Consider the following 17,489-nt stretch of genomic DNA (forward strand, 5'->3'; position numbering starts at 1 on the left):
ATCATTTTTAAATTAACTGAAAAACGGAACGGAAGATATAAAAATTCTACATTGTTCTGTCTAAAAAAAAAATAATTTAAAATGATAGGGCAAAATCTCTCACCGTTGTAACCATCTTGGTTGAGGTCTCCGAGAGGGGTAATAGAGCTGCCAAACCGGCCGAACGTATGAGTGCCGGTGAGGTGAGGTAGCTGAGGTGTGAGATCCAGAGGTCCGTTCTGCATGTACACATAGACCCGACCCAACTCCTCCAACCTCCCATCAGAGTCACGAACCATGAACATTGGTGCGCCAACCAGCAGATCCGTCATCCTGGAGGTGATACGAACCACAAACTTAAACACTGAACACATTCTTGTGGTAGATTCTTCTCTAAACCTGGTTGTGTTTACCTACCCATCATTGTTGATGTCAGTAGCAGCCACTGCATAGCCAAAGTAGGAACCCATCTGAAATTTCAGAACATTAAAAACTGAAACAGATCTCAAATCACATGTAAATACAAACTGTACATACAAACAACATGCAGGATCTTATGAATGTCACATGGACTATATCTTTATGCCTGAAGGCACATGTTGACATATACTTCAATTGATTATGGTTTGAGTACATGAAAAGAGCTCTTTGATGATTCAGATGTGGCTCGGTACTCTAGCCCCCTGAGGTGGGCACACACAAATGCTTTTTGATTGTATTTACTCAGCTGAGGCAATCAGAGCAGTTAAAGGCCTCCCAACAATTTCCATTTGCAAAACTGTGGTGCTCGTTTAGGAAAATTGCCCGTAAACTCTTGCCTCACATAATCTGCCCTTTACTGCCTACCACAGAGCACTCCAGCCTGGTTTAAAGAGTCTTGTAAAGGAAATGATTTTTGCTTATGTCATCAGTGTGCAACAGTTTGAAGAATATCGGGTGGGACGAAGCTTTACAAAGCAGTAAGAATGACATAAATTCTGTTAAAATGTCGCATACTAAAATAGCTGCAGCAAAATATACTATTAAACCACAAAAGCCAGTAGAACAAATTGGCGTACTTGCAATAAAATGAATGCCATCAAACTTACCTGCTCACCAGTGAAGGTCTTCAGCATATCCAGAGAACCATTGAGAATTGAAACCTGATCGAAAGACAACACACTAGAGTTTTCATTCCATCGAGTACCATCATAAAAACCTCTGGTTGATTACCAACTCCAAACTAAGTGTCATACTATAGTGGATGTGTAATGGGTCATATTTAATGCACTAAAATCTGACTGAAAAGTTTTCTGGCTAAATGTCACAGTTGATAGTGTGACTGCTTCCTCTCACCTGTCCATGCAGTTTGACTCCTCTGGGAATTCCAGTCACAAAGTCTGAAAGCAGCCGAGCCAAAAAAAAAGAGAGGAAAAAGAGAAAGATTTAATAGTGGAAACATGGAAATGTGAGTTCCTCAGGAATTCTGGCAATCAGAGTACTCCAAATCACTCCACAGGCTCTATTTTCGAATTTGTTTAGGTGTAATGGATTCATAAAGACGGTATAATCATAACACTTCCTTTGAAAGGTTCTACAAACAGTGCATGGATTTAATGCATCCGTCTATGGCTATTCCAACAGCAGATGATGATATTAAATCACTATCAGTGGTACAACACTGTCACCGTCGTTCTATCTCCATTTTTAATGAATATAATAAAAATGACATCAAAATAATCTAGTCAATCTGTAATCGAATGAGCACTATAATGTAGAGGTTTTATATTTTAAGGTCACAACACTCACCTTCATCATCATCCCCATTGAACTCGCCGACAGCCACTGAGTAACCTGTGGAACGTATAAAAATATATGGGTCATGACAAACAGAAAAATCTAAGTATTTTTAACTTGACAGCTAATAAGAGGGATGGAAAGACATACCCATGTAATTGTCATCAAATGTGATCTCTTTTTTCTGTTTGGTCTGCATCTGGCCTTCCACTGAGGTCAAGAAGAATCCTGGGTAATAGGCTTTGACTATTTCTTGTTTAACGGCAGTGATCACTTGGCCTAGAGATGGTAAGGAGAAACTGATCTTTTAATTGCATTTGCATTGAGGTAAAGGTCACAGTCGATGCAAATAATAAATGCAAATATCCACATTTTGATGGAAAGCTAATCATATTACAAAACAGACGTTTAAGGAGGGTTCATACACTACTGCTCAAAAGTCTGTAAGATTTGTTTAAAAGTATCTTATGCTCACCAAGGCTGCATTTATCTGATTGAAAATACCATAAAACAGTATTATTGTGAATGCTATCACAATTTAAAAGAACCATTTAAAATGTTATTTATTCCTGTGAGGGCAAAGCTGTATTTTCAGCCAATATAATCCAGTCTTCAGTGATACTTCAGAAATAATTCTATTCTTATTATTATCAATGTTGAAATCAGTTATGCTGCTTAATATTTTTTTGGGGAAACCATGATGCATTTTTAAGGATTCTTTGATGAATAATAAGTTCAAAAGAATAGCATTTATTTGAAAGAGACTTTAATAAAAAAATAATGTTTTGTAAATTTAAAAATGTCTTTGTCACTTTTTTATCAACTGAATAAAAGTGTTAATTTCTTTATTTTTGTTAGTATTTAAGTTAGAAGCCCTTAAAGACTATTCTAAAACAAGTGTTTTTATTTTAAAAGCCAAACCTTGCCAGAAGTAACTGCCAGGTCCTCCAAGCACCACCTTTCCTTCCTGTAACACAGCAATAGTATCTAGGTGAGACCAGAAGGAAATAGCAGATAAGCAAAGCATTTTGTTCTATTCAGTTTCAATATCGTCGTACCTGTGTAAAATCAGCACTGAATCCACCTTGACAGTAGCCTTGTCCTTTTCTTCCACGGAATTCTGCAACAAATGGCAAGTTATGTTACTGTGACTTCAAAACAACTGAAATGGAAAAGTGCCACAACAAAGCAACCGCAAGCTCACCTGTGCGGCACGGAGCATATTCCACAAACTTAGTGAAGTTATTGACAGACATATAACATGAGCCAGTAGTATCAGCATGAGGCTTGTCCTCCATGGCTCTCCAGGAGTAGAGGGGGGCACAAGCCTATGGAAAAGATAATACAAAAACACCCACATGAGTAAAGAGTAAAGCAACCATGATGATCAATTCAGTTCACAGTTTCATAATCCATTAGGAACAGCACCTGGACTTTTGATGTTACAGCATTATCCACAAGCCAAAGAGTCAGAAGGAAAACTAAAGACTATAACGAATTAATAGAGCTGGATCTGATCTGATTAATTATCATTTGAGACTTACAAAGTTAATTTAATAACATGAACTTAGACTTGAGTCACCAACCATACTTTGGGTTCAAGCACAAATGTTCAAGAGGAAATAATGGTTTGTCATGATTTGAACGAGAGTTTATGTCTGACTATTATACTGACTATTTTTCATGAAATCAAATGAGTAAGAAGATCTTACCAGCACACTATCTTCATGCACTCGTACTGTTGCTCCAAACCACTGATGGGATTTGAACTCTCCCTGATGTACTGCTTCATTCACGTTCATGTTTAGATCTCCTACAGCCATGGAAAAGAAAAAAAAAAAAAAATCAAGTGAATATTAACCCTCTGGAGTCTAAGGGTATTTTTGGGGCCTGGAGAAGTTTTGTCATGCCCTGACATTTGTGCTTTTTTCAGTTTCTTATAAATATCTAAATGGCTAAAGTCTAATCTCACTGTAATCAGCACAAACTAGGCTATAATAATATGTGAGCAGCATGTATGTACATGATTGTGTTTTTGAGACAAAAAAAATGTTATGCGTGGTTAGTGAAAAACTAAAAATGTTAAATCACTTGAATAAGGCAATAAAACAGATATAGAAAATTGGTTCCCCGGGACTTTTGAGAACTGGAGCTTGTAGCCTAGAATTTTTTTTTTTCTAAATGATGTGAAAATCATCTTGTTTACTCACTTACAGAAAACAATATATTGATTTAATTTTTTTTCTAAGACACTTTTTGTTGGTAAAAAGTCATATGCGAGTAGGCGTCAACTATCATGAATTCACACCTGAGAAGACAAAGGCCTGCATAATGAGCTGCATAATGAGCCATTCAGTCAGCTGTGTCACTGAGAGGGATGAGTTACAAGAAAGAATGTGAGGACAAAATAAATGTATATAATTTTATGTTTGTAGTTTATTTAGAATATATTTAATTATCCCACAACATCGGGGTTATCAGGAGAAAATACCCCAAAACGCGTATACGCGTTAATCGACTCCAGAGGGTTAACTTTTTTTTTTTTTTTTTTTTACAAAGACACACACAGTTTATTCTGTTTATTTACAAAAAAACATTATATGCAATAAATGTCCTTGCCTTTATTGTGCACAAGTCACCAAAAATGTTTATTTAAAAAAAAAAAAAGAATATTATATATATACTTATATTATATATATACTTCTTGGTTTTATTGTGCACAATTCCCCAAAAACTTTTATTGTGGGGACAGGGGAAAAATATTAACTATAATTATCATTGCATTTCACAACCCATTCACATCCCAATGGATAAAATCAAGTCTGTCCCAACATTATTTTCCAGTGAATATTCTAGTATGTCCCATCACATTAGTCAAATGTGACTTTAAGCACATTTAGACCACTAATAAAATGAAAAGACCAAGGTGGAAAAAAAGAACAGACTGTATAGCACAGGCTCAGGTGTCTGCTGAGGTTAAAGGTCATATCATGAAGAGCAGGCACAAGACAGATGGTCACATATGGGCTGAAATGGGATTCATAATCAAAAACAAAGGTGACATGTCCTGGCCAATGAGAGAGGTTGGGACTCAACAATAAGACCACCAGACCAAGACCATCAGAGATCAGGTTCAACTGCCAGAGGAGTCACTAGGCCAGAAAATTCAAACTGAATCACCCGAAAGCCTCTGTTCCCCACTCTGACTGCCAAACTGAACTTTGCCACAGACATTTCTCCAGTTGCACCATAATTACAAGCATGATGCAACAGCGTTCTGTGGTGTGATGGAGGGGAAGGGGGAAAGAGAGATTGAGGAAGAGGAGAAATGAGTGAAAGGTACAACTGGCAGTAACACAATTCTCAGCTGGCTCTAAAGAGGGCCGGGTCTCATTCGCAGTGAAGAAACTGTGCCAGCGAGCCTCATCCAAACAAAACTCCAGCTCAGAGCTCAAGTTATGTGGGTTAATATTACGAAAACTGTCAAGAAATGTCTGGATCATACTGCACCCCCGAATCAAAAGAAGAAGAATGGGAAATTATATTTTGCATTAAGAAAACCAAGTCTACAATTAAAACAGCCAAAATATTACTAAGCACCATTAATCAAACCCCTTCCCCCAACTGTCAGTAGCCTACTGCAATGCAAAAAAAACTTTAAAATACAACTTTAAACATTCTGGTAGTATTAAAAAGAAAAAAGAAAGAAAGAAAATTAATAAATGAATACATAAATGAGAATGTATACAAAGTGAATAATGTATACAATATATACATGTTAACAATTAATTATTGTATCCATTTTTACAGTTTCGTATTACAGTTTTCCTTATCTCTTAATTTCTTTTTTTAACACTGATTTTTTCATGTGCATAACAGTCATTAAAATAATGTCAGAATATAAACAAAATACAAAAAAATAGTGGTCTTAAAATAGGCCAAATCAAATCTTTATGCAACATGTGAAATATAACCCTAACATTTCTATGTGTGTGATTCACTCAATTGGTACGACTCTATTTTACTGTCTAAAAAGATGTGGTCTCATTCTGTGTGAGGAAACGAGAACCCTCATCCAAGCAAAACAGGAGCTCAAGCTATCTGTCAGATACACTCCTACTGATACAAACACACACTCTCTCGCGCTCTGTCTTCAGTTCACAGCACCCTTCACCTTCCTTTTCCCTTTCTCAAAGTCTGTCATCCCTTTCTAGGAATTCCGCTTCATTATTTTCTCTGTTTAAGTCACCATCTCCCACTCATTCTTTTACTATCTTGTATAGTTTCTTTATCTCCCTCTACTTGTCATCTCTGTATACTTGTCCTATTCTTTTCCAAAGCACCCTTAACACAGAAAGACGCACACACATGCCTCCTTTTCCCCAGACGTCTTTTGTTTCCTTCTCTCAAGGATGTTTGGTACCCCAGCAGGAAAGCAGTGGGGATTAGAGCCCTCTAATAACATTAGAGAATATATGCCTTATGGTCACCTCCAGGGTGATGGTTTTTTCTTTCTTTTCCTCCCTGTCTTTCCCTCGCTTGCTGCCAAAGTAAAGAGGCCTAAAGAATTACGCAGGAAAACTAGCAGCCCTGCCCCTGTGAGATCCCTTACAACTGAAGACTCAAGTGAAGTGTGTGTAAAACACGTTATATGGAAGACGCCAGCTAATGTGAAACTAGTACAGGGTTGGTGGGGGGGGGGCAACGTCGATGGAGGTGGGCCGTTAAAACTAACAATTATCTCACTTTCCACATCACGGGTGAAGCGTACAGCTGGGAAGATAAAGCTCAGCGGGGAAGGTGGGGAAAATGGTGTTGTTTGGCTACGGTTAGGGGAGAGCTACCCAAAACTGGATGAGATTTCCTTTTGTGTCAGAACAACAGTCGTGATTGTTTAAGAATCTGATGCAAGATACTGTTGAGTTACAACTGTTGGAGATTGAATCTGTGCATTTATTTACACGTTTAATCTGATTGGATGGCTTAACACAACTTCTGAGCAGTCTGATTATCTTTAAAAGAAACAAAACTGAAAACAGCTGAAACATTAGTTTTCAGATTTAAGTGGTGAGATCTTTGTTTGAAATACTTGCTGACAAAATGCAAAATGTTAATAGAGCGTAAAATGGGCTGTTATTCACTTTCTCCATAGACAGACTTTTAATGACAACAAATCTAGAGAGATCTAACATGAGCTCTTAATGATATTTACTTAAAAAAAAACAAATAATTAAAATGAAGCAAAAATAATACAAGAAAAAATAATAAATGAATAAACAAGTCAAATATTTTTTTATTAACTTAAACTGAAATAAAAACTGAAACTTCACTAAAACAAATTATGAAAATAACTAAAATAAAATTTTAAAAGGCCACATATTAATTTACATTTCTGATAAATGGTACAATTTAAACCTCTAAACAATAAAAAAAATAAACAAACTAACTAAAAAAAAAAAACTCAAAACTGAAACTTCACTAAAAAAAAATTATGAAAATAACTAAAATTAAATTTTAAAAGCCCACAAATCAATTTACATTTTTGATAAAATGGTAAATTATAAACCTCTAAACATTAAAATACATAAATAAAAAAGTTTTCAATGACTCAAAAAAAACTGAAAATACATTCAAATAAATTATGAAACTAATTGAAAAAAGCTCACAAATTAATTTACATTTTTGACAAATGTTACATTATAAAACACTAAACCCACCTACATGAAACAAAAATGACACTACTAAAAAAACTATTTAATATATGGTTCGTGGAAGATTCAACTCAATCTTCGAAATATATTCAAGAGTTTTGTTTGTTGTTAATAGGAAATAAATAACATTTTCCGCTTTGCTCAAGGTTAAATCCAACTTTATCTTAAACATCATATAAAAACGTCTGCATTGTGGATCAGAGCTTAGTCTGGTAACGTGAGACTAATGCTGATGTCACCTACAGGATTTAAGAGGAAGTATTCAAACAATTAAGGCACCTTAAGAGACACCTCTGCTGTGATGTACAGCCATTTTAATCAAAATTCCGTCTATTGCTAATCCTATGAGTGCTCTCAGCTCCTGGAGTCAGGCCAAGACGACCTGGCCGACTCTCTCATGGGACGGTGGAGGTGAGGAGGTCACACACACACACCTCTCTCTTTCAGTGATGAGAGAAGAGCCCCATTAGTGGAGTATCTCGATCAGTGTGAGACAAAGGGAGGGGTAGCGGAAGGCACAAGCCACATGGCTAAATTCAGTCATCAAATCAAGCATCCCCGGGGAGACGCAGCGAGACAGGGAAATGAGAAGAGACGAGAGTCAACGCTAGCTCTCCTCCGATTCCCGCCCACTCTCATCATTCTCTGTTATTTGCTTATCAGAGAGGAAGAGGAAAGAGGTCAGATCTAAAGACACGATTAGCTAATGCTCTCTCTGACTGAGGGATGTTACGCAGGAGGAAGTACTATGTGACCCTCTTGTGGCCCACTTAAAAGAAGCAATAGAGCATCGGTGGCCGCAGGGTCAAGCCCGGATTTAAGTGGTGAGGTCTTTATTTGAAATATTTGCTGTGACTAAATGCAAAATGGAAATGGAGGCAACAGTAAGACTGGGCTGTCATTCATATTTTTACAGAAATAGATTTTTAATTATGACTCATTGCCAAAAATATAATTAATGAAATATTATGAACTAATAAACAGTGTTGGGTAGTTTTTTGTCTCATATTTACATCATATAGTTAAGCAATATAACACCAGCAATAAGTGGAATATCACACTAGTGCAAATGTGATACTGATCTTATACAACAGTTCCTGAAGTAAGAAGTTAATATTGTTATTTTAGACACAATGTTGTCCGTTTTGCTCAATTTTGCAAATGGAAATATAAAAACAAAGCAGAACTGTCCACGTCGAACAAGCCTAATGATTCAATGGACCATTCATAAAGAACTATTTACTACACTACTAAATGAATCAGCCATTTGAAGAATCGAATGAATGAATAAATGACTAGATGACTTAATCATTAAGACATTTACCACCACCTACTGACAGTTTTAGTTTATTATTTAGAGTATCATTTCATTAAAGAAATAATTTCATATTTCCATAGTAAAAATAATAAAATTAATAAAACTAATTATTAAAGGTATAGCTCACCCACCCAAAAATGGCAATTGTGTCATCATTTACTCCCCCTCATGGTCCAAAAGAATATATGTAATAAATTTTCTCAAACAAAATATTTCTTGCTGAAGTTACTTTTTGTAATGTCTGTTTGATGCTTTACACAACAATGACTTTAAATTATTTTTGGGGAGTTATTTCTCAGCCAAATTTGATGTGCGATTAATTAGATTAATTAATCGCCACATCATGTAATTAATTAGATTAAAAATTTTAATCGCTTACCAGCCCTAATATAAAATTAAATAAAATATATGAATAGATTAAATGAAACAAACATCTATGACACATAAAATAAAATAAAAATTTAAATAAATTCAAGAAATTAATTGAAAAAAATAAAATAAAATAATGATGGGGGCAATACTTCCAGAACCAATGGTGCTAAAAAAAAAACATCTAAAATAAAACTAAATAAAATAATGTGGGAAATACTTCTAGAACCAATGGTGCTGAAAAAGGTGGTCATTATCATACCTTTATTTCAGGTTATGTTCTGAACTGCTGACACTAAATGAAATTGAAGTAAATGCGTAAAAAACATTTGTCAAAATATCCACCATGTTGGATCTGTCAGGGTGTATTGACATCTAATTGAATGATCATTGGATAAGCATTAACCTCTGAGGCTAAACCAGCCTCTGTAATGCATCACACGTCACGAGGTATTAGCTAGATTCAATTATGATCTTCTGCTTGACTACTGAGTTAAACCAAAATAAAATTATATTTTAATTGAAGTCAAACATAATAAAAAGAAGAGCATGACATTTACATGACTCATAAGCACACACAATACGTTTGCCCTACATAGGAAAATCTGCTATATGACGTACCTGGCTGTTTTCTAGAACATGCAGCTGTGCGTCATAAGTTTCAAAACGAAAGAAAATTTTTAATCATGGATCTTTGTGACAGATTTGTTGGAATATATCTCCCTGTGTTTGATTAATAGACAGTAAATCACAGCTTGGATTTTCAGAGGAGACTTTGATTCTGAAGGAAGGAAGCCAACAGTCTCTCACTGAGATTGTGAACATTTCATTGTCCCCTGACATGTGTTCTACATACTCAGCAACTTGGAACAGTTCTTAAGACTGTGTCTGCTTTAAGAAAAGAGACAATACACAATTGATAGAGCATAGAGTGCACAGCAATCTGAATCCTAATGAAATGCATTTTTTATGTTTTACGTCACCACCACAACTGAAATTATTCTGGCATGGTGAGTAGATCAACGACCAACAATGCTAGCAATGTTAACACGCAGGCACTAACAAGACAGCCACAAAGCTGCACAGTCTCTGTGCATATCAAGAATGAATATCTGTTGTAAACGCCACTTGAAATTCTTCCAGTGACGTTTTTTTCTTCCTGTATGTTGAGTCTTTTCCTGACTGACTAATAATATATGATCTTTTTGGTCATGTGATGACATTCCAGATACATTTTTGCATCAGAATCAGACTTCCAGAAAGAAACTACAAAAAACAACATCTATCTACTCATTTCAACCATTATTTAGCAGTTGCTGGTAAACATGTTCTGTTGGGAAACGTATCTAATTTAAGAAAATCAGAGCTTTGATGGTAAATCCGGAAGTGAAGGGCTTTGCAACTAAAAGGTGCTAGCTTTCAGGAAGCCACATAAAGGAAGGAGCAAATTTCCATCAACACTAGGATTGTTTTAGAAAGGATGTAGTAACTCAAGTCAAAACACTGGATCCAATATAATTGTTGGTAAAATTAGCATTGTACATTCCCATTCACTACATTAGCCGCACAAGCTTAACAAACTTGATTTGAGGATCAAAACCATAGTATGTATTGTACTGATGCACAAAAATTTCGGCAACCAAACAAATGCAGCCAAAAAAAAAAAAAATTGGACAAAAACCTTGTCTGAGGACTGACGATTAATTATCGCTTATCTGATGACTATTTTTGAGAGTAATAATTTAATGCATATTTTGTGCAAACATTGATTACTTGCAACAAGTCAGCAGATGACTTGTTAAGTAATCAGCAAAAATTATGGTAAAGTAGCAATATGTAATTTTTTAGAGACTCACTCATTGCCAAACATTTCATATTTATTATATATTTATATAAAAATTTCCATTACTTGTGATAATATGACCATTACCTAAAATAAAATATATATTTTTTAAGGAATTTTATTAGAGCTTGTTGAGGTTCATTAAGTTTATGTTGAAGCACTAAAATAAAGAAATAAAAAAACTAATAAATAAAAAAATAAAAAAAATACACCAATTATTAAAACTATGAAAATTAAAATGAAAACATACATATATATATATATATATATAAAAACATTCAAAATAACAGTATCTCAGTAACACTGGACCAGAGAATACGACACCCTGAAAAGCTTTTTGAGTTTAATCTTCGGTGACCACCCACATCCACTGGTTGGTGAGACTTACCCTGTGTATCGAACTCTATGCTGCTGCATTGTGATTGGCTGAGGCTCCATGGACAGTAGAAGACTGATCCTCCTTCTCTGATGTTGGGCTGGCTGGTGTTGGCTTTGGGAGCTCCAACTATAATACTCACACTGTTCAAAGAGAAAAAAAGATGAAGGAAGCTGTTAGCATACTAATAAGACTATGAGGAATATTTATAAGAGAACAGGACAAATACAACAGTGTTCAGACTCACAAAAAGTCTATAGGAAGCTTTGTTAAAGGGTTAGGATTCGAACATCAGAGCTGTAAAGCAACAATTATACTTCTATGTTGAAGAAGAAAACAGATGAAAAGTGTTGGGAAGCCATTATGAAACAGTAGCATGTTGAGTTACAATCAAAATGGGATTTTGCCATGCTACATCAACAGCTTGATATTAGTCTCATTTCGGATATGATTAAGATTAACATATAATAAAGGCCAGCAGACAACTTATGATTTTTGAGGAAATGGACCATAGCTGAATTATGTAACAGTGTGGCCATGTGCAATAGTTAGTAACTTGGTTAGCAACATGGGACCACCAACACACAACCACACACACCAGGCCCACTGGGTAATAAGTCAATGAGAAAACAAGAGCCAAGACTGCTGAAGTCAAGCTAGTGCTGCTTCTACAGCTGTTTATCTCCCTGAGTTATCATAAACACAACCAAATATTTGAACACATACAGACAAACATAACAACACCATATTTAAAAGCATGATCTCCATGTAATGCACATGACAAAACTTCATAAACCAAAAAAACTTCTCAACAGAGAGGAAGAAACAATTGTGGTTGGACAGTACAAGGAAAAAAAAAAAAAAAACAGGAACCAGAACACTGCTGTGTGGTTTCTAAGATGTTCTGATTGGTGTTTAGTGTGTTGCTATGTGGTTGCTAGGTGGTTTCTTACAGGCTCAAGTCAAAATTGTCTGATATTCTGGTCTCTAAGTATGGCTTGGTTCCTTCTTTTTAAGTACACAGTCAAATGTTTGTGGCCAGTAAGACTTTTTTTTGTGTTGTGTTTAAGAAATGAATAGTTTTATTCAACGAGGACACATTAAATTAATCAAAAGTGACAGGAATGTTGTGTTAGATTATATATGTTGTTCTTTGAACTTTATTCATAAAAGAATTCTAAAGAATTTATCATGGATTCCACAAAAATATAAAGAACAACCGTTTTCAACTTTGATGATAAAAAAAGCACCAAATCAGCATATTAGAATGATTTCTAAAGCATCATGTGATCTTCACTGACATAAAAGCTAATATATTCATAATATTGCTGTTTTTTTAATGGAAGCTTGTCTCCCCAACTGAATAAAAAATATAAAAGTTAATTGCTACTTTTTAACTCACAATTCTGACTTTTTTTCACAATGGTGTGAGATATAAAGTCAGAATTGTGTGGTAATAAAAATATCAATTTAGCTTGCAAGTCTGACATTGTAACTCGGAATTATGAGTTCATATCAGAAGGCAGAGCTGTTAGCTTAAAAGTTGCAACTAGCTTTTATTTTTGTTATTCCATGGTGGAAAAAAAAAGCTTCCATAGTTTATATGGTATTTTTGATCAAGTAAATAGGTGAACAGTAGTGACTTCTTTCAAAAACTTTTTTTTTTAATCGTACCTACCCTAAACTTTTGAACCATAGTGTGAATCTACAGGATTTTTTTCCCTGTTTTGTCATCTGTCAGGAGAAAATTATGAGAATGACCATTAAGAAAAGTAATAGCACATTGTTTCTTGAGATCTGACATTCGAAACAAGCTCTCTGAAATGTACCCAACAGTTGGACAGCAACTCCCACAGTCCCTGCTCTTCTAATCTGTGTCTAATTTTCCAAGAGCCGGCATGGATTGGTGCAGTGCCGCCATGACCTCATTGTCTGTAAACTTACTATCATCTTTCCTGTCATTAAGGCCGGTCCATTGAGAGATGGGGGATGGGGGTGTGGAGGTGTCTGTAAGAGGGCACAGGAAGAGAACACCCTTTCCTGCCCCCTGGGCTGGTCTCAGTCACGTGTAACAGAGGGCTTACTTAGAAAAGCTGTATTCAGTAAACCCTTCGGTCAGCCTTGGAGAATCAAGCACACTTTAGATGGACTGCAGAGATAGAGTCCTATGGGTAGGACCAGATGACCACTTGAGTCGAAAACAGCAGAGCAAGCAAAAGACAAATCGTTGACCACATCCTAAATGAGAGGGCTGGATTTTCTCAGCTGTTATTTACAAAAAACAGTGTGTCTGGAAGCAAAGAATTGAACATTTGAGAGCATATGTGATACGAAATACGTGACATTCTGTTGCCACCAAGTCAAAAAAATAAATTAAAACAGTAGCGATGGGAACACCCTATTAAGAAATGATTAAATCATTTTTGATAATTTAAACAAATCTATATTTTGGTGTAAAAAACAACAACAACAACAACAACAAAAAAAAAAACATTCTATTTAAAAAAATAAAAATCCCTGAAAATTAGAAATGTTGTCTTTGATTTAAAATATAAACAACTAAAACTTAAATTAAAATTAATAAAATAAATGACAAGAGAACATAATAAAATTCCTTAAAAACTTTTACTTAAATGAAACCTGAAACTATAAAAATAAAAGCCAATTCATCATATTTCTAAACTGACTTTTAATGTTTTGGGGGTTTCTTTTGTCTTTGTCTTTGCTATTTTTTTTTTTTTTTAACTATGCTTTGGAAGTCACGCAACAAGATTTGTTGTACAATGACAGTAAAAGAATTGAATAATTTTATAGGAAAGTTTCCAAATCCTGCACTGGGAGGAATGCCAGATGAAAAAGAAAAGGCCTGAACAAAGGATAAAAAAGGAGGACATTAAACATAGAAATGTTTGTTGGGGTCACCACATTTTAAGGCCACTACAAGTGGAGCACAAACCACACACACACAAAAAGAGCAGACGCTCAATTTGTTTTTATAAGGGGGGGAACCAAAACAAAGCCTTTTTCCGGTTTGGACAGAGTATCCCATTTTTCCGCCATATGTGTGTATGGACAGAGGGAGTGTCCCAGAGGTGTTATAGAACCCCAGCTGAGGTGTAATGTCAACCCCAGATTCCCATGATGGCTTTCTCCTGGGAATTAGGGCATCTCACAAGATTCCCACTCTCAGCGATAACACCTACAGATAATGTCTAAAAAAAAAACTCAAATGTGAACAAGCTGGTCCACCTCAGTTGAACCCCAGCACACTATGAATGAACTCAAGTGCACTAGTCTGATGAAATGTTATGTTGCTATGATGCATGTGAAATGCGTCTAACAGCTGCAAATTCACTAGCTTTCCCAAGCACTTTCACTCTTCTGCTCGAGTTCCTGGGACGCTGTACACTTACACTACTGCTTTGGCTGACTGCTCACAAGTGTACAGTTACAGTGCAGCTACAATCACTGCACTTCTGTTATAATAAATTACACTAATTTAGTCTCATTACGGTTGAGTTTTATCTTGAAAGTCACTGGAAGTTTCCACGTAATGCAAAACCAGGTTATGTTTTAAATATTCATTCATTTAAAATTAAAAAAAATTACACCACAATGTTTCTGTTTAAGCATGAGAAGGCAAGTAACTTTGTGCCTTTATTTGCAAAATAAAAACCTAATTATGTGGCACACATGTAGCCTACTCTCACATTAAATAATGCACATTGAAATATGCCACTTTGATGCAAAATTATAATAAACAAACTAACTATCAGGAAACTTAGAAAGACCAAATTGCTGTAAATAACTGTGTGTCTTCCGCTTAACACTCATGAAACGTAGCCTAAATTGTGCCGTTTTGATAGCGATCTGAAAGAACTGTAAATAAGAAACAATTAGCATGTAATGGGGGTTTATCTTATGGGGCGGTCTTAAATTTCCTTCTTTTCTCCACTAAATGCTTAAATGTTGGGCTAACATTAGCATAATGATAAGAGCCAGAATGCTCTTGGCTTAGATGCTAGCTTTTGTAACAGCTCCACATAAAATGAGAAAGACTTCAGGAGGCCTTCCAGCAGAACAAATGCCAAAGTGAAGCTAACTTTAATTAAAACAATCTGGCCTTGTAAGAGAACAACAGAATGTTGTTTCAATTCTGTTATATGGGGAAGAAATGTTGCTTTAACTGTTATTAGCATCTGTAAGTAGTTGGTGATCAGAATTATTGCGAAGGTCAGAGGTCATTGCCTATGGAAGTTGGATTTTTGCAACAGTGGGCATCATTTACTTACAAGTTTATGGAAGACATATTTGTATGACAAATATATATTTTGAAACATTTCAATTAGTTTTTTGTCTATGAAAATCAACAGGATTTGATTTTGTTTTGGACCCCATTCACTTTCATTGTATGATAAAAACCACCTGAAGCATTCTTCCCAAAGAATCACTCGCAAAAAAAACAGGAACACAAAGTAAACAGAGTCAGTTTTAATTTTACTTTAAGGAAGAAAAGCAACATTAACACCCCTTGTGGTATCTCTGAGAGAGACAACCACTGACTCAAACACCATTCTCGGTGTGGCTCTAATTAAGCTAATTGAGTTAGTCTGACAATCCGGCTTGAATATGTTACCACTAAAATGCTAAGCTTGCTAGATACTCACCACCAAGGCAAAGGACTTCTTAAGACTTAACCCATCGCTTCTGAGGTTTGGTAATCAGACCAGAATTAAAGCTATAAAAATGAATCGGCGCACCACATATATCATCTACTTAAGTTGTGGTGAGAAAACGTTGAGTGAAAGATGCTGATAGCGCAAAACTAATGGCACTAATGCTTAGAGGCCATTAGATGGCAAATGCCTTAATTTCCACCACCTTCTGCTTAAAACATTCTCCCACCCATACCACACTTCATTATCGTCCAGCTGTTTAACTTATGTCACTTGAACGCTGTCATAAATGCTTAAGCTTGCCAAGAAACCACACTCGTTGCTAATGAAGGTGAAAGAAAATCACAAACAGACAAAACACACAAAACCTCCATCTATCATCATTACATTGTAAATGACACAGAAAACTGCATGAAAAAAAGAAAGAAAGAAAGAAACTGAATTTTGGGGGAAGTTTTGTATACTACATTAGGACTCATCAGCACATTACTGTTTGAAAGTTTAAGGATATTATATTTTAAATTAAAACTTTAATTCCGGTAGGATGCATTAAATTAACCAAAAGTAACATTAAAAATTGTTAAATTGATACTTTCTATCCATCAAATGAATAATAAGAAAATGTTTCTTGAGCAATAAATAAACATTTAAGAATGATTTCTGAAAAATCATTTGACACTGAAGACTGAAGTAATGGCTGCTGAAAATTCAGCTTTGCCAACACAGGAATAGCTAAATTCCATTTTAAAATATATTAAAATAAAACATTTCACAATATTACTGTATTTTACTCCGAGAAATTCAGCCTTGCTGAGCATAAGAGACTTGTTTTAAAAACATTCAAAAAAAAAGTCTCACAGTGGCCAAACTTTTGAATGGTAGTGTGTTTCCTATCTTTGTGTGTCAAAAAACAACAAAATCAATCAAGCAAACTGGATTTCAATATGCACGCCAAGAACAATTCATTACCATCAGTCACTTCTGTAAGTAACTTTAGTTATTTGTGATTATCCCAGTTTTCCCATGGCCACCAGACATATTAACAAGACTGTAATTCTTAAGACTGATTGCAGTTTGTGGCCTTAGGAACATTTTTGAAACTCGGCTCAAACAAAGTTGAACAATTATCAAGCTATTCAGAGGCAAGCAGAATTTGAATGTTGTTATTAGCAAAAACGGTTACAGTGATAGCACACCACGTCCTCCCAGAAAATGTGGAGTGGATCCAACACAAAGTGTACACTGTTGCAACTCTCCGACATCAAGAAAAATCCAATGACCTCAATGAACTAACATTTTCAAAATCAAAGAAAGCCAAAGTGAAATTCAAGGCCCGGAGGGTTCGTTTTTGGGTGTTTTCCTTTGCGCGACGCCAGCAAGCATTAAGTCGGATGCCAGTCTGTCTCTGCATCGTTAAGCAGCTAAGCGGCTGTGATGGAAG

At 35.5% G+C, this 17,489-nt stretch overlaps 1 protein-coding gene across 1 annotated transcript in view; it reads right to left on the reverse strand.

Moving 5' to 3' along the window:
• Positions 1 to 17,489, reverse strand: part of LOC109065256 (integrin alpha-5-like) — a 46,379-nt gene that overhangs the window by 20,840 nt on the left and 8,050 nt on the right. The window contains exons 2-12 of the mRNA XM_042750095.1: positions 11,385 to 11,515; positions 3,468 to 3,568; positions 2,960 to 3,083; positions 2,814 to 2,875; positions 2,677 to 2,722; positions 1,906 to 2,034; positions 1,768 to 1,812; positions 1,315 to 1,358; positions 1,068 to 1,121; positions 397 to 449; positions 104 to 312 (exon numbers count right to left, since the gene is read on the reverse strand). Of these exons, the coding sequence (XP_042606029.1) occupies positions 104 to 312; positions 397 to 449; positions 1,068 to 1,121; positions 1,315 to 1,358; positions 1,768 to 1,812; positions 1,906 to 2,034; positions 2,677 to 2,722; positions 2,814 to 2,875; positions 2,960 to 3,083; positions 3,468 to 3,568; positions 11,385 to 11,515 (998 nt within the window). The remainder of the gene's footprint in view (positions 1 to 103; positions 313 to 396; positions 450 to 1,067; positions 1,122 to 1,314; positions 1,359 to 1,767; positions 1,813 to 1,905; positions 2,035 to 2,676; positions 2,723 to 2,813; positions 2,876 to 2,959; positions 3,084 to 3,467; positions 3,569 to 11,384; positions 11,516 to 17,489) is intronic.

This window comes from Cyprinus carpio, chromosome B23 (assembly GCF_018340385.1).
Source record: "Cyprinus carpio isolate SPL01 chromosome B23, ASM1834038v1, whole genome shotgun sequence".
In the NCBI taxonomy this organism is placed as follows: domain Eukaryota; kingdom Metazoa; phylum Chordata; class Actinopteri; order Cypriniformes; family Cyprinidae; genus Cyprinus; species Cyprinus carpio.